General features: G+C 41.7%; 1 protein-coding gene across 3 annotated transcripts in view; it reads right to left on the reverse strand.

The window, feature by feature from the left end:
• LOC121176690 (sodium/calcium exchanger 1-like) overlaps positions 1-21,242 on the reverse strand; it is a 98,236-nt gene that overhangs the window by 31,091 nt on the left and 45,903 nt on the right. For all 3 annotated transcript variants that reach the window (XM_041030731.1, XM_041030732.1, XM_041030730.1), the window contains exons 2-11: positions 18,551-18,810; positions 17,093-17,232; positions 16,755-16,907; positions 16,434-16,661; positions 15,898-16,314; positions 13,337-13,447; positions 13,069-13,221; positions 11,124-11,220; positions 10,702-10,893; positions 9,170-9,362 (exon numbers count right to left, since the gene is read on the reverse strand). In XM_041030731.1, coding sequence (XP_040886665.1) covers positions 9,170-9,362; positions 10,702-10,893; positions 11,124-11,220; positions 13,069-13,221; positions 13,337-13,447; positions 15,898-16,314; positions 16,434-16,661; positions 16,755-16,907; positions 17,093-17,232; positions 18,551-18,731 — 1,865 coding nt within the window. In that variant the 5' untranslated portion in view covers positions 18,732-18,810. The remainder of the gene's footprint in view (positions 1-9,169; positions 9,363-10,701; positions 10,894-11,123; positions 11,221-13,068; positions 13,222-13,336; positions 13,448-15,897; positions 16,315-16,433; positions 16,662-16,754; positions 16,908-17,092; positions 17,233-18,550; positions 18,811-21,242) is intronic.

Below are 21,242 nucleotides of genomic sequence, written 5' to 3' on the forward strand. Positions count from 1 at the left end.
GCATGTGCTTCTGTGTGTATGTGTGTGTGTGGGCGCAGGACTCTGACCATAGGGTGTGTTTGTGTGAGTGTGTATGCTTGGCAGAGAAAATTGCTGGGACTGCAGGGCTGAAAAAACAACCACAGGGCTAAGAAGTACAAAAAGAGAGACACAGAGAGACTGAACAGGAACAGAAACAGGGAGTGACGGGGATGCTAAATGGCAGAATTGTATAACAAAGAAACAGGCATGAGGAAACAACAACAACAACAGGGGTAAAACAGTAGACAGGCAGACACAGAGTGGCAGCAGGGTTGTCATTTCAAAGTCAAAGCTGCTTCATCTGAGAGTTGTTTTGTATTTTAGCATTGCAGCAGCTCCACCTTTCAATTCACCTGTCTAAACCAGAGCTATATAATCCTTAACTTCAACTTTAAGTGTCAGGTGGTTGGTTTCGCCTGAGATCCACAACTCAATATAGACTTTTCTACTGTTATACAGCAAGACAAAGACAGAGAGAGAGAGGAGCCAGAGGCAGGGATTAAAATGGGTTGAATTTGTGTTTAAAGGAAGCCAGGGGTGCTGTGTGGGTAAGTGTGTGTGAGGCTGCCAGTCGAATTACTGTAGTACAGAGAAAAATGTCAATAGGCAAACAACAGACGATAGCTGCCACATCGATTTTAATACACAGCTGAAATACACAGGGGCCTGCACACACGAGGAGAAATGGATGCACACACAGAAAAGCTTCTAAAGTTGTTAAAGATGTTGACTTAAGCTACTTAACTGTGACTGCTCTGACATTAGAGGAGATGAAGAGAAGGGTAAGGGGGGGGTTTGAAGAGAGAGAAAATAAGAGGAGGAGGAGAAACAAGAAGAGGCAGAAAAGAGAGAAAAGAGAAAAGCAGAAAATGAAAAATATGGAGAGAGGCTGGCTTTATTTTTCCTTCGTCTCGCCTTTCCGTCTTCATTTTTGTTCTCTGACTCTGTCATATTTTCCATCTTTATCTCTTTCAGTCCTTCGTCTTTCTCTCTGTCAGGCAGACCATGACTACGCCAAAATGTGATTTGCTCTTTTGCTCGTTTAATCTTCATAATCCATTTGGCCAATGAATATTTTTCTTTACTAATTAAAGAACAAATGATGGACGTGTATCCCTCTCTCTCTCTCTCACACACACGCTCACAGTGGTAGATGTTTTAGTATCTGACAAGAATTGTTACAGAAATTCAATGAGAGATGAAATCAATGAGAGAGAAAATGGGAGGAGAGAAATAACAGGGAGTATAAAATTCAGCACAGACACGTGGCAGGAGAAAAACAAATCCTTAGAAGAAAACCACTAATCAAAGCTCCTCTTTCTACTCCCATAATTTCTCCCTTTTATTCGTTATCTTTCTTTCTACTTTTCTGTCCCTTTCTGTCGTCTCTTCTTTGTTGTGCTGACAATGGTACGGTGGGATCAAAAGTTGCTAAGGCAACAAACAGAGAGAAGAATAGAAAAAGAAAACCCTGTCATCCTTATAGAGACAGAGGAATCCTGACGTTCTTCAGTGGAACGAAGAGAAGGGTGAAATGGAGGGAGGCAGAGAAACGGGGAAGTTCAAAGTGTTTATCTGCCCATTAGCAGGCTGTTACTTGAACCAGAAAGGATGTGCGTTGTGTAGAATAGACAGGAATACTGTTCCTACTCACTGTCTAATCTTATTTAAAGCTTCAAGAGTCCCTTTTGTACAGTTCTGTATTTTCTACACTAGCTCTACTGTAGACTATATAACTGGACTGATGATGTATTACAGGTCTGGGCGTCAAAAAGATTACAATTCTATTCACATATGTTAACTAAAAATGCTGTTCAATCTTTTATTAACCAGAAAGCAATGTTAAGATGTCCAAAAACACGTAAACACACGCCACAGCTGAGCTAAAACGTAACTCAGAACTAAAGGGTCAGTTCAAAGACCAAACAATAAAGCAATCCATGAAACAACAGTGCAAATACCAGAGGGAGTTTTGATGGAAAGCATACACAAGCTACTTTATCACACCAAAACCACAAAATACATTTAGCATGTCAGGTAGACAGACAAGACAGGCAAGACAGGCAAGACAGACTGTTGGAGAAGTTGTGCTTAAAGAATGCAAACCCCTCACATTTTCTTTTCCTGCCCAGTACTAAAAAAAAAACAAAAAAAAAACATATTGACAGTCACTTATAAAGTTAATAATATAAAAAAAATATGAAGAAGTTAAAACAAAGAGTATATCCCTACACTATGATTAAGAGAAAGGAAAAGATATTAATATAACAACTAAAAAGCAGAGTAACTGCAAATATATAACTGAATAAATATGTCTATGAAAGCCTTTCGTGTAAACTGAGTTACTACAAGCTGCTGTGCAATACACCCTAATTCTTTGTCATCGCTCATGTTGGCTGTAGTGATTAGTAAGACAACTTATACCAATCTGAGAAGATAAATCAGTGTAATTTGCTATTGCTATTTGTTACTGCCAGGTCCTAATGCTTATAAAGAAAAGACTGCTAAAGTAATTTTTGTATCTGCACAAGTGTATAGTCATTTGTGCAATACAATAACTGAATAGCTAGGTCCCAGGATTATCCACAATGCAAATGTGCAAACATCCAAACGTCCAAAAATTGCTAGTCCACCCCTCTGCTCGACAAGTTCCAGCCTTTGTCAATGGGACATGGCCACACCCATGTAAATTACATAAAGAGCCCACTGCAGTTACAAGACTACAAGATGGATATAAACAGGCAATATCAGATCCTTTGTGGGACAGAACGCTGCCCTGAGATGTAAGGAGAGAAATCACATCCACTTCAGTATCATTCTAATTGTTTTAGCTTCAACTGGTCAAACACTGCCTTGCTTGTCCTGAAGCACCGTGATAAACAATTTACTGAGCAGTGCACCGATAAGCAGGAAGGACATAATGTGCAGACATGCTGATTGTTTGGAGAATGCAAAAAGATGCTAAAGCGTGTGTGAGTGTGTGTGTGTGTGCATGTGCAGGGGTAAGCAGCACAGATAATATGACAACAAAAAATGACTGTGCAGAAATACAGTGATCTGTTGACACACGCATGCACCTGCAGGAGCAAGCAAGCTGAGACAGTCACACAAACATGAATGCATCTCTATGTACATGCACAGAAAGACACACACTTGAATGCACACACACACACTCTTACGCACACATACAGCGCAGAGCTCTTGGGGATTTGGAGTTCAAAGGATGTTTTATTTTGGGAACAGCTTTGGGTTAGTCACCCTACTTTGGTGACAGACGGAGAAACAGGTTGCAAATATCAAACACTATACAAGCACTGTGACACGCGCAGACACGCACTCACCCACACATACACATGCATATACACACACACACACACACACACACACACACACAGGCTCACGCTCTCACTTTCCTCCTATTTCCTCCGTCTCTCACTTGATTCCAAGAAAACATCTCGCCAAAGGGAGAATGTGTTGTTTAAAACTTACAAGCTTCTCCTTCACCAGCAGCTAAAGTATGATCACAGCTCTTCTGACAGCTTTGTCAAAAATGCTAAGACGTTGTGTTTGGGCTTCATTAACACATAAACGCAACATGGCAGGAAGCTTGGATTACAGTACATGAAACACAATATTGTGAAGTGATGCACTTCAGAAAACCAAATAACAGATTCTTTTCTGACTGAGTGGAAAGTTGCCTGTTGAATTGTGTTGTTGTCTGCAGAGCATGATGAGGTTCCTCCAGCTGGCCATTCAAAGCTTAGCAACCATAACTAGGCACTGCACTACATGGCACCACCTCGACGCAACAATGCTAATGTAGCTAGCAGTAGATCACAGCAATTTGCAACAATCCTGGTGGCTGCATGTGCATGTACTATGTTTCAGGAACATAGTAAAGATCAATGCCGCATCATTTGTAAAGCATTGAGTGCATGCACACACTCATATTTATGTGTGCGCACACACGCACGCACACGCACACACACACAGGGCAAGGCAGTAATTGAACAGGCGTCGACACAGTTTGGTGGCGGCACCTGTTTGAAATTTATAATGAGCAGCTAGGGGAGAGCACTACACACACACACACAGAGTCATTTACACACATGCAGACACACACACAATGAGTTGCAGGTCAGAGGAAGGCTAAGAATAAACTGGTCCTGCTGAGCTCACTCACATGCACACACTTGCCACACACACACACACACACACACACACACACACACACACACACACACACACACACACACACACACACACACACACACACACACACACACACACACACACACACTGTCCACTTTGCCTTTGACTTCTGCTCACACATGCCCTCTGATTAACAAAAAGACCAAGAAATACAGAGAGAAAACAGAGACAGGGCTGCAGACAGATAAAGAGAGACGGGGGGAAAATCAGGAGAGACTCGTAGGCGAACAAGAGAAAGATTAATAAAAGAAGCATTAATTGACTGAACAGAGAGAGAATTAATTCATTCCTGCAGTATATAATGGGCGTCCACACAGTGCATAAATATAGATTCACTGTGCAGTGTGCTGTATCTGTGTGACTTCCCACAGTGACACTGAATCAATTCTCCTCAAGTGAGAAAATAACATACTGACATTAACATACTTACACACACACATTCATTTACTCCCTCCCTCCATCACTTCTGTTCTTGCTTCATCATTAAGTCATGAAACACACACAGCTTCCTTTTTCTTCTCCTCATCATTTGCTCTACAACACCACATTCTTCACTCTTTCCCTTCTCCATCTATTATTTTCCTTGCATGTGCAGTTAAAGACTGAAGTATGAAAAGATATTTTCTCTGTGGAAATTAATGTCCACTACTATCCAGGCTTTAAGGCATTGGCACACCAATTTTCACTCTTATTTTTTGCATTGGTGCACTATATTCCCATTCATTTGAATGACAGGGTGGTGCACTGGTTAGCAAACAGTCTTAAATCAGAGGACCCGATTTTAAAAGGGTAACACCTAGTATTGTATTTCCATCATGTTCCAAAAATGCTACACTAACCATCATGCAATACAGGACCATCTTTGCATTAGTCCCTCCCTGTCGGGTAAACACCCAGGACCCTGCTTCCTAATAGCGATGGATGTTAGAAGTTAAGAGCGTTTTATAGGAGCATTTCTGAATGCTCTTAAATCTTTTCAAAGCAGTATTTAAGAGCAAGGGCACAGGGTAGTACTCCCCATGACAAGTAAACTGACCTTCATGTCTAAATACGGTGGAGCGCCTCTTCATGTGCACATTTCAGCGAGCATCCACCTTGTTGAGCAAGATGTCAAATCCCTATCAGCTCCAGGGAGCACTCAGCTGAATCCTGACCTCTGACCTCTTATGAACAGAAGCAAAAAAAAGAAACAAAATTGAGAATTGAGCATAGATGACCTTTTCCTCTCCTCAGCTCCTGTCAGTTCAGCTCCAGTGCTTTTCAGATTTTCCCCAAGAATGTTCAGCAGCACCTGCCCACAAGCCCTCCCCCACTGAAGCCCTCCCCGAGTCCATCCTAAATCACCCTTACTACACTTTACTGTTTTCTCAAACTTTTAAGAAAGCTAATTCCCACAGACAGAGTAAACAAGAAAAGTGACAGATGAATATGGGGTTGCTTCAAAGCATCAGACAGAAGAAAAGGGTAAACAAAACTATTATGTGTGAGTGAAGGAGGACACACTGTAGGAGGGACAAGAGAGAATGCAGGGAGTGTGTGGATGCTGAGTTATGTCTGGGTTATGATCCAGCTAAATTGCCTTGGCAGTAAGTCCCCCTTTCACTGAGTAAAGAGTTCGACAGAGATGGATGGATAGAGAAGATGAGGAGAGGGATAAAAAAAAAGGAGGAGGAAGAAGTGCAGAGAAGGGAGAGGAGGTGAGAAAGAGATGGTGGAGGAAGATGAAAAGGTGTCACAGAGGGAGAGGAAGGCAAAAGAGGAGGAAATAAGCAAAGGTGAAAGGGAGGAGGATGCAAATGAAGAGGAGGCGAGGGTGTGCAGGAGCGAGGGATAAGGGAGGGAGGAGAGACGTGAGATGACAGGGAGGTGAGGGTAGAGGAGAAGGTGAAGAAGGAGAGAAGGGGGACAACAAAACTCATCCTGCATGGAAATATACCAACAAAAGTAGGGGGGGGTGGGAGGACGAGGAGCAGAGATGTTGAAGAACGCCTCATAGAGATGAGAAGGAAAGAAAGAAAGAAAAAGTGGCTACACAGAGAAAATTCAAGGACAACTAACAAAGACACAAACGAGTGCAGCAGATAGAAGCAGCTTTTCTTTTGACAAGGGGCTCAAAAGAGCAATTATGAAAAGAGGAGAGGAGGAGGAGAAAACACACAGAGAGACGTAACAGCAAGAAAAGACACAAATATAAACAGGGGGAGGGATATTATGAAGGAGTGCAGACTCAATGAGTGGATGAAGAAATGAGAACAGAGAGATGAGAAAAATAAGGACAAATAAACAGAGAGAAAGAGCTTGTGGGATATTGATAATGAGGGAGATTGTAAGCCATCTTAAGTCGAAAGGGGGGACACATACAGTATGCCTGGCAGTAAAAATAAAAAAAGAAAGAAAGAAGGTGAGATTTAGAAAGAAAACAAGGTGCGAGCACAGATGAGCATTGATGGGTGAAGAGAGGGAGAGCACACGAGAGATTAAGAATGAGGGATAAAAGGAGCACTGTAGAAAAGGTGGACATGGGAGGGAAACAACAGGAGAAACCAATCAATATGTCAGTGGGGTTTCCTCTCGGCCACGTCCCTCACTCCCTCTCCTCACACTCCTGTACATGGAAACATTGGAGTATCGATCCTTCGCCTACTTTCCTCCAATTTTACTCCGCTCATCCAGCTTTTCCAAAGCCCCCAGGCCCCTCATGTCCTTCATTCAGCTGTGCCATAAGCATAGCTGAAAGAACAAAGGAGCAGTAATTTGTGTGCTGATTATTTTACTTTACAAGCTTTAACAAAATGTACTTTTAACCTTAACTTCTACTAAAGAAACAATGTGTTTTATTTAACTTTTCCTGCACCAAATGATCTACAACTGTTAGCCTTTTAAATATACTGAATCCAGTCTGATTTCTAGAAAAAACACTTTATCGCACATATTTTTTAGCTCTGAGTACTGCTTGCTAAAAGTGGGTGTAGTGTCCTAATGAAAGGGAAAGATGTTTTAAGTTTCTGTATGATTCCCAGAGTGATTCTCAGATGCTTCATAAATACAAGTCGTGCAAGAATAACTCACACCCAGCAGAGGAGGATGCTTATAATTGCTTATTGTTTACTCTAGACCCCACAAAGTTTAAAATCTCTTTAGGGTAAAATATCTCTATAATCCTCTTCTAGGAGTAACACAACAACAGTAGTTTCAGTTTCAGCTCATCTAATCTGCTGCACTCAGCTCCTTTCACATCAGCCCTGTGTTTAGTTTCCCATACTGACACACCAGCAACAGACTGTTACTGAGCTACAAGGGCAGCCTCGATCCCACATTATCTCTCTCTCTCTCTCTCTCTCTCTCTCTCTCTCTCTCTCTCTCTCTCTCTCTCTCTCTCTCTCTCTCTCTCTCTCTCTCTCTCTCTCTCTCTCTCTCTCTCTCTCTCTCTCTCTCTCTCTCTCTATAGCCCCCCTCAGTCCTGTCTCATCCCTCCCTGACCTCTCTGTTCACTGGCAGCAGTGATTGCATCATTGATACATGGTACATCAGTTCACACAAACACACACACCAAAAACACACCACCCTTGTAGTGACACTCCTACCTAGAGGCTGGCTGGTGTCAGATGGCGAGCTTCTTGTCCATGAAACCATTAAGTGAATTTTTAGTGTGACATGACACAAACACACAGCTGGGCTCCTACACTTGTGAAGACCCTCACTGACATATTTCATTCCCAAGTCTCTGACCATCATAACTAGAGTACATACCTAAACCCAGCCCTTCGTCTTAATGTATGTATGTCCAAATGCAACTCTAATCTTAACCCTAAAGCTGGGTTTTTAAACCCTAAAATGGTCCTTTGTGGACAAAAAATGTCCTCACACTCAAGGTCAAAAACTAAAACTGGTTGTTAAACGAATAGAAGTGCAAGAGCACACACTGTCATCATACACACACACACACAAACACACAGGTAGACACACACTCCATCTTCTCGGCCCTTCTCTGAGGGCAACATGAACAGCGTTTGAATGGCTTTGCCAACATTTGCTGCCCCTAGGCCACCTTCAAGAGCTATACACACACATCTGTATTACTATACTTACTATTACACTCAAGCAGGAGTCAGTGTTCAAATATCCTAATCCTAACCCTGCTTTTACACTTGTCAATCAAGCCGCTCTTTGAGGAAGAGGGAGCTGAGCAAAATGTCCTCACTCTGCATGAATAAACCTCACTCTTCCCATCTAAAGTTCAAACTGGTCCCCATACACATAGATATATAAGACCACACACACTCTCTCACACGCACACAAACACTGAGCACTGGCTTTATAGGCCCCAGGAGGCGCTGAGTAAAACTGCATTCCCAACCGCTTTATGTATTGGTCAATTTAACACCGCTAACATCAGCATATTAAAAATGCATGCGCCTAAGGACGCAAGAGCAATTTTGTGAGAGTGTGTGTGTGTGTGTGTGTGTGTGCACATGCGTGTGCAAGTATTTGAATGCAGAGCAGCCCACCTAAAAGAGTGACATTATTACATTGTTATCTACCTAATAGTGCTATTTATACTGTGATGTTAAACACTCAGTTAACCCACACGGCAATTTCTGAATGAGAGTCAATCACACAGAGAGGAAACACAGAGGGTGGAATGTGTCATTGGCAACCCAAAAAACATGTCACCGTTTGGTAATACAAAAACATCTTACAAGGCACATAACAGCGTTTTCTGAGAAGCTGCACCGAAACACAATGATAGTCGAGACATGTGACTGTTCAGTTACAGAACAACCTGGAAAATCATGAAAATGACTTGTCTCTGATATCAGAAAGCATCGGAAACGAAAGACATAGCGTTTTCTCACATTGTGGACGAATTCAAACATTCAAAGAGGCAAACAACAGCAGCTTAAATAACAGTTACAGACTCGCTCGCTGTACTCACATAGTCTCGTCGTTCTGGAACTCCAGTTTGCCAGCAGCCAGCTCGTAGTCCTCCCCTCCTTTAGCGGTGCCGTCCACGGTTCGATAGGGGACGGCTACCAGGCCTCGGGCTCCTGAAGTCCTGAGCACCTTCACCTCCATCACACCTACGCTCTCACTCACCCTCTGACTTGCACTCTCAAAGGTAAAGATACCTGAAAAAGAAAGAAAGACATTACTTCACAAGGGAGAAGCCCTAGAAAGACTTGAAAGATGAGGATAATAAACACCTACGCTCTCACTCACTAGCTTGCTCTCCAAGGTGTACAGTATATATAGTAAGAGGATAATAGGTTACCACCCACTATCTTTAGATAAAAGGTAATAATCAGCAGGAAAACGCCCACCCTCCACTCATCCCCCTGCAATTTCATTCTCTTTAGATGTTATCAAAGTCTTGTAAATGAAAAAGGGGAGAGGGGACTGGAACTTGTGAGACCTTTTAGTGGATATCCTGGGACCAAATGCTGCAGCAAAGCAATGAATTCATGTGAATTTAATACAAAGCTGAAGCAAAAACATGCTGCTGGGATGTACACATTTATAGTGTTGTAGGCTGTGACCAGGAACTCAAGAGAAGGGATTCAAATGCAGACACAGTAGGTAGACTGATGAGTGACAATGTCTTTTAATTACAAAAAAACTCAGAAATACCAAAAACATCCACAAAGGAATTAAACACAGAAACACAAAGTCCAAGGAAAACTCAGGGATTCTTACTTGGGGCAAACAAAGCAACGGAGGTAAGTCCACAGGAAACATGAGAAAAAAAAGAAAAAAAAAAGAAAAAGGAGCAAAACTACAGGTTCAAACAGAGGTAAGACCACAGGAACCAACTCAGGGACAACTGACTGGCAGAGACAGAGGAGCAGTGAGACTGAATTACACAGGGGGGCAATAGGCAACAGGTGATCCACATCGGGGCGGGGCATACAATCAGCAAAGGCAGGAAAAAGGACAAAGGCAGGAAGCAAACTGGTAACAGACACACCAGGAACATAACTTCAAAATAAAACAGGAAATTGTAAACAAAACCAAAGAACCCAAACAAGAGCCCACCAAAGAATCCAAAAAAGTCCAGAACAGTCCAAAAAGAGTTCAAAAACAGACACCAAGGGGCTGACCATAACATATATATTTTAACATCAATTCAGAACCAGCTCTTCACATCTACTTGTTTTGGCTTGTGTTTATTTGGTCATATATTAGCGTTCTTGAGGGAATTTTTAGCGCAACTGACTGGAACTGGTAATTTGATTAAAGAATATTAAAAATGGCTTGTTATACTACTTTAGTTCCAGCGTTCACACAGGCAGTTAAACAGCTGGAGGCTGATGCTGTGATGTGAGTTACTCTGTCATGATTTGATTGAAGTGATTGGTTATTGGCTTAGTGCTTTAACATTATTATTATTATTATTATTATTATTATTATTATTATTATTATTATTATTATTATTATTATTATTATTATTATTATTATAGTCCCTCTTACCTGCGTGATCGTCATCGTAGATGGTCACTGTGGCTGTGTGGTTGTCACCCAGCACGGCTTTGGGTGTGGCACTAGCATCCAGAGGGACGGTGCCGATCTCAGGATAACCAACCACGCGAGGGTTGCTGAGGTGCACGTAGAAATACTCATCCTCCTCAAAGATGTCGTCATCAATCACTCCGACTGTGATCTCTGGTAAAAGAATTGTTATTTCAGGACACTGACTTTAGCACAGATCAGTTAATGGAGCCAGTCAAAATGATTTCAATAAGAAAAAACCTCATGATCATACATTTTGTTGAAGCCAGCAGAAAAAAATCTGCCTCGGGTGCTGCAGATGACCTCTGCTATTTGAGCCTCAGTCTCAATGACATGTTTTTTGAAAATATGTCACGAATTATTGTTGTCACTGTTATTTTTACCTTTGAGGGTCTCTCCGGGCTTAAACAGCAGTGTTCCCTCAGCAAACTCATAATCTGAACCTGCGTTTGCTGTACCGTCCTCTGTGCGGTAATCCACCTGGGGGAGGTAGGAACACAGAGAGATGGGAAGTGGGGTGAGACGAGGGGCAGAGAGAGCGAAAAAGAGCCATCAAAGATCAAACAGAAGGGAACAGATATGAAGAGGGCAGATAAACACAAAGGGAGAGGAAGAGCAGGAGAGAGAACAGAGAAGAAGAGAGAGATAGAGAAGGACGGCAAAGAAAGAGAGGAGAGGCATTTGGGGAGATGAGAACAGAGGGTGAGAGAGAACAAGAAAAACAACTTCATTAAACTGAGCCCTCTGGTCAGATACAGTCTGATAATAAAGACTTTGAAGATAGTACAACAAAACTTTCCCTGTGTCCTCTCCTTTCTTTCTGTCCTCTCACCATGTGCCCAGTTTATTAACCCCCTCCATCCTATGCAGAGGCTTGCAAACATACCGACATTACTTATTAAAAAACAAAAAAAAACTAAAAACAGAAAAAAGTGATCAGATTCTGTCACCGTAAAATTTCAGATTACTTCACAATCGTCTGTGGCTGTTTGTATGCAAAGCTGAACCAGTGACTCAGTGTTGGCGGTGCTATTGTAGTCATCCTCTTGGTGACTCTGCTCTATTTTTAGCCCTTCATGAAATGTGTATAAGTGACACAGTACCAGACTTATTTTTGAACACATCCATTAAGCTAGCTGATATTGCTGGGACTACTGTATGCTGCAGCTTGATCAAATTTCATATATGTCAGACATGATGGAGTGCTGTTTTTTAAATTTTAGATTGGAAATGTGAGAAATTATATCTTCACATGATTATAAAAGTAGAAAAATGATAAGATGATGTGTTGCATTTCATGTTATGTGGAAGCCTGGTGTTGTGTTTACAGCTCGTTTCTACTTCCTACAATTTGCCAAAACAGTTAATGTGGGTTTATGTTAGTTAGTTTACTTAACCATTCTATGATGTATAATATTTGTTTACACTTGTCAAAATCTTAGTTTAGAAAAAGTATATAAAAGCTTAGAACTGTTTTAGTGCATTAAATCTGCATTGAGTCTCGGACTGTGAACAGATTCTTGGAACTTTTCAACACGTTTCAACAAGTTGGCCACCACGGCCACGTAGCTTTAGAAAGAAATCCATAATTTGTTCATTTTAAATGCACTGCTCCGACACTATGCCTGAAGAGCCTGTGTGTAAGCTAAATAAGGCACTTGACTGAACAAAGTCAGCCTTCAGTAGACAGCAGACTGAGGCCATGCCTTCAGCATACCTCTACACACAACACTGATGTTGCATCACAGTTTCACTTGTGTACAAGGAGAAGAATAGAGGAGCGACAGCCTTATAAAGTCCCTGCAGTAATAATGAGCAGATCAGACATGACTCCACAGACACAGACTCTCTGTGGGAGACTTGAAAGAAAATCTCTTATTCAGAGTGTAAGGCTATCGTTAAGCCCTGGATCAATGAGCCTTTACCTAAAGATGTGAGTCTTTTATTTTTTTGAGTTACAACTCAAAGAAAAGCTGAAATCTAAAAATTTAGAAAGTGTTTTCTACTGTGTCTCCCAGTTCTCCTCTCATCACCCTCGTCCATCCCTTTACCAGCATCCAACTAGAAGAGAGAACAGGGGTGTTCAAAGCCTCTAGAGGGGAGAACATGATTTGAGTAAGATCAGACTAAAACTAGGAAAAGTGCCAAAGATATGAGTGAACTCAGTCCAGAGAAGCTTTTTGTTTCCTCTGGTGTCTGCTTCTGTCTGACTGAGAATGTCTTGGCAACTGTCCCTCACACACTCACACACACTTAAACATACACACACTTTAATCCCTGTTTCCTGAACAATCGACCGTCATTCATTCCACACACACACACACACACCTTGACAGTAACTCCAGGGTCTCCTCCGTGTCTGGCAACAGTCAGTTTCAGGGAGCCACAGTTTTCAAAGCACTGGTACAAAGAGGGTTCAAACTCCATCCTGATGGTGTGAGGGTCGTCCTCCTGGGCCTGGGTCTCATGGCTGCTCACCACCTGGAAAAATAAAAAAAAACACACACAAACACACACAGTGTCAGATGCAATATGTTCTCTTACTGTGAATTTCAGGCTGAATGGAGAATGGAGGAATTTTACATCAGTGCGTCACCTTGCGAGCCTGGTCGGCGGCGTGCTTCTTGAGGATGTTGCCGGCTCCGATCATCATCCTGGTCGCTTGGATACGATAGAACGCTCTGCTCTTCTGCTGCTGCATCAGAACCTGATGGACAAAACCAATCAATTAACAAAGTCATCTGTTGTATTTATCACATTAATTGATATCTTTATTTGTTCCGCAGATTTGTCCTACTTTTATGAAAGCTTTCACTTTTAAACTGCCAGCTGCAGTTTAAAGGTTAAACAGTGAATCTCCTGCGGGATATTCTTCTTAAGGAGGTTAGAGGTCAAGGGTCACCTACAGATTCACTGAGTTAATTAACGACGCTCCAGAAGGGGGGATGCTTTACATTTAAACTCAGATCCTGCACTTGAAGATGATGTGGTGTTTCAGCTTCAAAAAGCTTAGCCTTAGCTGTTTGTGTTTTTCGACAGATATGTGGCCAAGACAGACAAAATAAATGAGTACAGAAGTGGAGTCACACTGACAAAGAGTGACTTCACAACCTAGCCATCCACTTTCTTTAAGATTAACCTCTTTGTAATGGATAAGACAGTAGTTGGCTGGCTCTCTAAACTTTAGATCTAATGAGCCTTATCAATCTATACTTAATGATTTCAATAAAAATGTACGGGTGACTAGCAATTTAATACCCTAATGATCCACCAAACAGAAAATGAATGAATTGATCAAATGTGACGTCAGAGCTGGGAACACTGCGATTTATTTTCATTTAAAGGAAGTGAGTCGATAGTTTTACCGCAGAAAGCTCATAAAATCTGCATCTCTTTAGATGGAAGGAATCAGTAGTTAGTTTAGTTAAAAACTTCTGTTTATGCTGAGTTGGTCTAATTCCACCGGCCACTGAGTCTAAATCTAAAAAAAAAACAAGTTTAATCTCCAGGGCAGCTGTCATTCTTATTTACACCACAAAGCTGTAAAGTAGCTGCAAGCAGAGGGAGGTCTGAATGCAAACAAACATCCAGGAGTTGCCCAGTGCCCCCTCTGCTTGCCAAACTCCTTTCCTTTCCTTTCCTTCACTCCCAAAAACAACCACCAAGAAATGACTTGGAGAGGAGGCGAGGGAAGGAAGAGTGGAAAGCAGAAACAAGGAGAGCAGCAGCAACTTGGACGGCCTCTATGGTTCAGCATTAAAGGATGAAACATGTGCAACAGCTAAAACTGAGGAATCCTTAATGTGCCAACTTGATGATTAGTGTTCCTAGAATAAATCTTTCCACATTTTATTCAACTGTGGTGAATATCACAACAAGGAGGTGTGTGTGTGTGTGCATCTGTGTATGAAAACCATCTTGTAGAAATGTATTTCTTTTCCCCAGGGATTAGAACCGATTAACCGAGTGGTCGATTAATCGCTGTGACACAGACAATAAAAACTAAACTAACGCCGAACATTGAGTTTTCATCACTTATAGATAACAATTAACGAATTGCAAATCTAAATTCCACAAAAAATCTTAACTCGAGGTTCACTTGTATGAGTTTTCAACTACATCTCACAGTCTTAACAGCTTTAAGGCCTTAATTCAGTGTGTGAGTTGTGGCTGAAAGCTCAGAAAAAAGGTAGAGTTTGGACCTTGAGTTAAATGTTTTTTGTCAAGCTATGGCTTCAAAGCTCAAGAACAAACTTTCATGTTCACATTTCTAATGTTCATGTAACTTACCGGGCAAAAAATCACCTGGATGGCAGAGGGGGTGCATGTTACAGTGCTGTCAAACAAGTCAACTGGCACCTTCCTCTCTGCAGACTAGTGGTTTAGTCAGCACAGAACATTACATGAGGAGTGACCTGAAAACCTCTATTTTCCTCTGTGTGTGTGTTTGGAAAGTTAGTCAGTCAGTCAGCCAATTCAATCAATTTCTCCATAACTTTGTTTATATTTGGTTCATGTCTATTTACTTTCTCAAAAATAATTATTGCAATAGAAGACATAAATAGCGAGATTAATTTTAATCACATTTATGTAATGATTAGCTATGGAAACAAAAAGTAATCTGTGAAACAGCTCAGAAATCGCTCAGGAACATTTTGAAATGTTCTCTGTATAACAGCTCCTTGCTGTCACCAAGAACTTTCCCACCTGCTATCACCTAAAACACCTTGTTCACAACTGAACGTGTCACAGCGTCATCTCCAACACCGTGTCACCCTCAGATGAGCTGCATGTGAACTGTGATGCATGACCTTGTGGATGCTACTGTTTCATTCTGATAGATGTAAATGTGTCTTCAAAAGCTCAGACACTGAGTGAAAAGAACTGAAAGACAAAACTTTAAGGAACAAAGTCAACATAAATGGAGACAGCACAAACAAGTTGGATGTCTGACGAATGAAGTTTTGCTATTGTTGATGGAGAAGTTTGAAACAGCTAGCCTGGCAAAGACATGAGAATGGTATCAATCTTTTCAACTTGGCAAAAAAAAATGATTTCCCTAAATGTCTAACTATTCCTTTAAGAATATCCACCCAGTATTAATAAACTTACTCAGCTAATGTGTGTATGTGCACATGCAGCCACACTCCTTCTAACCTGATAATTAGCCATCTCAATCAGCTGCTCCATGTCTTTATCTGGGTGCCTCTGCTTCAGCTCCTTCAGTGTCCTCGCCATGTCCCTCCTGGCCTCATCCTCCTCGTCCTTTGCTCCGCCCTCTTCCATCAGCCCTCCATCCATCCCGCTGTGACAGTTCAATGCCATCTGTCCGTCCAGCTCCAGCATGTCCATCTTGGTGAACCCACCCGGACCCAGGGCTCCACCCCCTCCTCCTCCGTCCATGCCTCCAATCCCTCCGTCTGCCCCTCCCTCAGTCTCAATGATGATGCCACGGTTCTTGTCGGCACGGTAACGCTTGCGGACATACTTGTAGAAGAGGAGGCGGCGGTCAGCCACCCAGGCCTGGACCACGCACAGGGGGAAGCAGAGGAAGGTCAGCACAGCCTCCCATACCTACAGGAGAGAGAAGACAGGGTTAACACCTTTTTTTCTTCCTTACTTTCCTGCATTCAAACTTTGTCTTTTTCCCAAACTTTCCTCCTTTCACAGTTTTAATTTCTTTTCATCCTCACCTCCACTTCTCCAGGCGAGAAGACATTCAGAATTAAGTAGAGCCAGATGTAGGCAAAGATACTCCATGCTGCCGTGACGAAAAACACCCGAAGGTGTTTGATTTTGCGTGTCTCTCCATCGGGAACCACGTACACACACAGGGCGATTATGACAAACATGTTGAATGCGGCACTTCCCACAATTGTGCTGGGACCCAGGGCTCCAGCCTCAAAATTGTGGCCGCACACCTATGGATGTGGTGAAAATCAGATTACTGTGTTCCCATTACTTTCTGTATCAGTTAATCTAATGTGTAACCACCCGGCTCATATTGTACCGACCTCAATAACAGACAGCAGTATCTCCGGGGCACTAGAACCCAAGGCCATTAGAGTGAGATTAGAAACGGTCTCATTCCAGATCCTGACCGTGGCCGTGGTGGTCTCACCATTCGGCTTCTTTATGGTGATCTCCTTCTCCTGGGAGGTTATGACCTGGAGAAGAGAAGAAACAGAGAGGATTGTATTTCCCCTAACTGACCGAACTGATCATGACTGGTGACAACTAATATGAATACTATAAATAACTACATTAATCTGCTGTAAGAACATGTAATATAGTGGAGAAAATCATAAGCTAAACAGTAAAGTAAGCGTGTGGTTATTAATGTGTTGCCTACCTCTATGGACGACATGAATCGGTCCGCTATAATGCTCATGCCCAGGAACATGTAGATGAGTGCTACGAAGTAAACAATGGCCCGTGCCACTTTGTCCCCTACAGAGGGGTTCTGAGGGTTCCACACGGGAAGTACCACTCCTGAAACAGATTATCAAACAGAGTTTTTCAGCAAAAGATCACAAGCAAATATGTGGTTCCAATGATTTTGTGTAATAACTTCACTAATCTCTCCCTCTCTAATCTTGTCTAGTCTGTCACTGTGGACATTTTGTAAAAAGCTCGGTGGAAGTACAGCCTGATTAAGGATTATAAGTGGGGGATTTTCCATATGTTCCATTTGTTCTACTAAAAGTTACTGAAACGGATCAATATGCTCTAGTTTCAGGGCAGAAAATTGGCTCAATAAGTGGTACCTGTCACCTTTGTATGGTGCGGGGGTTCATAATGTGGGTGTTGAATGGGTGTATGAATATTCTGCTGACACTGTTTTGCTTTAACTAGTGTGTTAGCATCTTGCAGCTGACAAATAAATCTCTTTCCTGTTATTTTCAGAGTCTCTGGACAGGTCACACTGATTGAGCTGGAAAAATATACAGCAATAAATACCAGAAGGTTGTGCTATTTTAGACTAATATATTTGTACCACATGAGACATATTCATTAAACCATATGGTGTTAAGCTTTGGAGTAAATCCAAGTAAATCCAGTATGATTTGATACAGAAAAAAAGCATTAAATATATATATATACATATATAATATTTTGAAATATTATAGTAAGTCGCCATAAGAGTACCACATTATAGAGCTTTAGTTGATCCTTGGGTGAATTATTGCTCTCTTTCATTCTTTCACCCAGTTTATTTATCAAGTACAGTATATTTTTCACTGTAATTTTCACTGTTCTATACATACTGGATGGATAAAGCAACCTAGACAATAGAGGCTTTTAAATCTGCAGGATACTATCACTGACTAATTGCAAGTGCATTAATGCTGTCAAGCTATATAATGCAATCCATTGGCTGCTTCCATTATAATATAAATATAATAATCAATCATGATCTTCATGCTCAACTGTTGTTTCTTAAATAAGAGGAGATGGAATTTATTGAATTATCCACTTTGAAATACTGCAAATGAGCCAATTTGAAAGTGGAGGACTGATGGTATAGGATGCACTGTTTCCCCTAAGGTTAGACTCTATTATTACTTCTGTCAGAAATCTGCTGGTTATTAATGGTGAACTTTACTACTTTAAAACACAGTTGTCATAAACTGCTGTAATATCAGTAGCTTACATGGCTTGTACACAAATAAATCTTTGAACTGTCCCCTGCTTAACCCAAGCTGTACTTGCTGAAAGGGTTAAATATAGAGATCTATCCTATGTAATCATGTTAATCCCTCCATATATGCATTAAACTGCAGCATGCTCAAGTATAAGGCCAACCCACCTTCCTGACAGACATCTCCACTAGCTGAACAGTTTTTCTCTGAAGAGCCTGCATGGACCGATCCAGGACATGACAGGAACAGAAAGAAAGAAAGGAAGAGGATGAGGAGGGATGAGGAGAGGCGAGAGGGGCGGAGCGAGGTGAGAGAGGATGGAGGCACAGACATGGCTGCTGGAGCCATTTCTGCCGATGCAGCCAGATCTTCACTGGAGTCTACTGGGTTCTACTGGGTCGGCTCAGTGTGGGCTGACGTCCAAATCCTGGAGTTAGACAGAGAAAGGGTGGGTTGTTACTCAAAGTTTCAGTCATACCTCTTAGTGAACTTTCTCACAAACTATTTCAGTTGGTTTTAATTCCATTCACTATAAAAAAAATGCCTTCTGCTGCTTTTAAATTAGCTCATGTGCCTCCAGTTAAAGCATGATTAAAGTAGTGAGGTGAGGAAAAACATCCATGGTTTAGATGGCCTGTCAGCAAAACCCTACATCTGTGGCTAAAAGCAGCAACATTCTTCAGTTTTAGTGGAACTCAGTAGAATGAAGCTGCAAAGTGCTTTATGGCGGATTAGTGGAACAGATCAAATGAAATAACAAAAAAAAAAAAAAGTAATAAAGGTCATTACATAACAGCGAGTCTAAAAAAACAAGTCAGAGGAAGTGCTGTAAATGATGATATACAAGTGGCCAGCATCTGCAATAAAGTTAAAATAATAAAGTCTGTAATAAAGCTGAAGTAGATGTAGCAGGCCGGAGCTCCTCTGGAGCCCAGATGAAAAAAAATCAATCAACTCCTGTTTTTAGTCTGGACTGCAGAACAGTCAATAGGAGCTTTTTTTTTTTCTAGATGGACCATGGTGCAGATAGTAGACACACAATACTCTATTTGTAATGTGGACATTAGAACTTTAGGACTGATTGATCATTTCATTTCTAATTTGGCTCCTCATACAAGGCTGGTTTTGTGCCAGGCCTTCCTTCCCTTAAATGTGAACAAAGAAGTCTTGAAATCATTTATGATAACAGATAACCAATGTAAAAATGGAGCTGGGATGATGTGATCTTGGCCAGGGCTTGCTTTTATAATTAAGGGAAGGGCACAGTGACACTAATTGAAGCCATGACTCCCACTGCCAGAACATTACTAAGAAATCTACTGGTAAGTTTTCAGAAAACTGAATATCAAAATATCCACAGAAACTCACCAAACCAACACAATGCACTCGACCTCTCAGCTGTCTATCCAAATGCTCAGCATGTCCCACATATTAGGAATTATGACAAAATCTGGTGCATTCATTGGTTTATTCACGTAAAAACACAGTGAGTAAGGTTGGTTGCAGATCTGCCTGCTCCACTAATGGTTAAGTTTAAGTTTGGGTTATGGATGGTTAAAGCTGTTAACACCTTGTTTACTCTGACCCCAAGTAGCCAACAAGTTATTTAATCTAGGTTTAAGGCCAGTAAAACAAAGTGGCTTTTCAAATGGACCAGAGATAATATGTTGTGAGTGAAGACAGAGAAACGGTTTGAACTGGCACTGTTAGGTCAAATCAGTGCAAACACACAGCAAACAGAGGAACAGAAACGTACACACAAGAGTCCACACGCATATAGAGAGACACGCATGCACGCACTCAAAACAGAGACAAATACACAAACACAAACTGTGTCGGTCAGGCTTGTAGTTCGGAAGTTGCTGACCTTGTACTCACACTCTCACACACACACACGCTCCACACTCAGGGCTAGTCAGCCTTGGATGCAAAATTGCTGACCCCGTCTTCACACAAACACATACGCACACACCTATACACGCACGCACACAACCACAGTTAGTCATCTGTCGTGACATTAGCAAGGGAGTTGCTGACCCTGTCTTCATCTATCTTCCAGGGTCTCGCTGCTCTGACAACAACCTGTCACTTCAATACTCGGCTCGCTTCTCTCCTCCACCATCCATCCACTACTCCTCCCTCCATTCTCTTAGTCACTCTCTTCTTGTCTTTCTTTCATTGTTTTCAGTCAGACATTAGACTTCTCCCCTGAATCACAGACTGCTGAGTGATGAAAGTGATATTTTTTTTTATATCTTTTTAAATAAAGAGATCAAAAACAAACTGTTAAGCTCAAAGTAGTAAATAGGGAATACATTAACTTTTTGTCCTGGGGCCTGAGAGCAACTTCCAGTTTCATCTATGATCTTCACTTTAAACCAATGATCTGTTTGTGTTTAAATGTTATCATAATAGTCATAATCATCACATCACTGTACAAACTCAACTCAGACACTGATGATGCAGAAAAACCTGTCGCCGATTCACCAGTATCGTTTATCCTTATTCTTCTCCCTCTTCTTTCTTTTACCTGCTTGATTAAACCCATTACTATCTCACTGTCTTTCACCTCTCACTTCTTCCCATCGTCTCCATGTCCACCTCTCTCTCAGCCTCTCTGAAAGGCTCTTTCACCTCCTGCTCATCCTCCCATCCCCACTTCTCTTCCGAGCATGTGTAAGTTAATGTCCTGTCACCTTCTGTCCGTCTCTCTCTCTCTCTCTCTCTCTCTCTCTCTCTCTCTCTCCGCCTACGCACATGCTCACCACATCACGTCTCTAGCACCTCTCCATATCCCCCACTCTTTTCACACCTCCTCTTGGTCCAACCTTATTAGTCCTCGCTTGTCGTCCTCATCTG

The sequence above is a fragment of the Toxotes jaculatrix genome, chromosome 23, assembly GCF_017976425.1.
Source record: "Toxotes jaculatrix isolate fToxJac2 chromosome 23, fToxJac2.pri, whole genome shotgun sequence".
Lineage (NCBI taxonomy): Eukaryota > Metazoa > Chordata > Actinopteri > Toxotidae > Toxotes > Toxotes jaculatrix.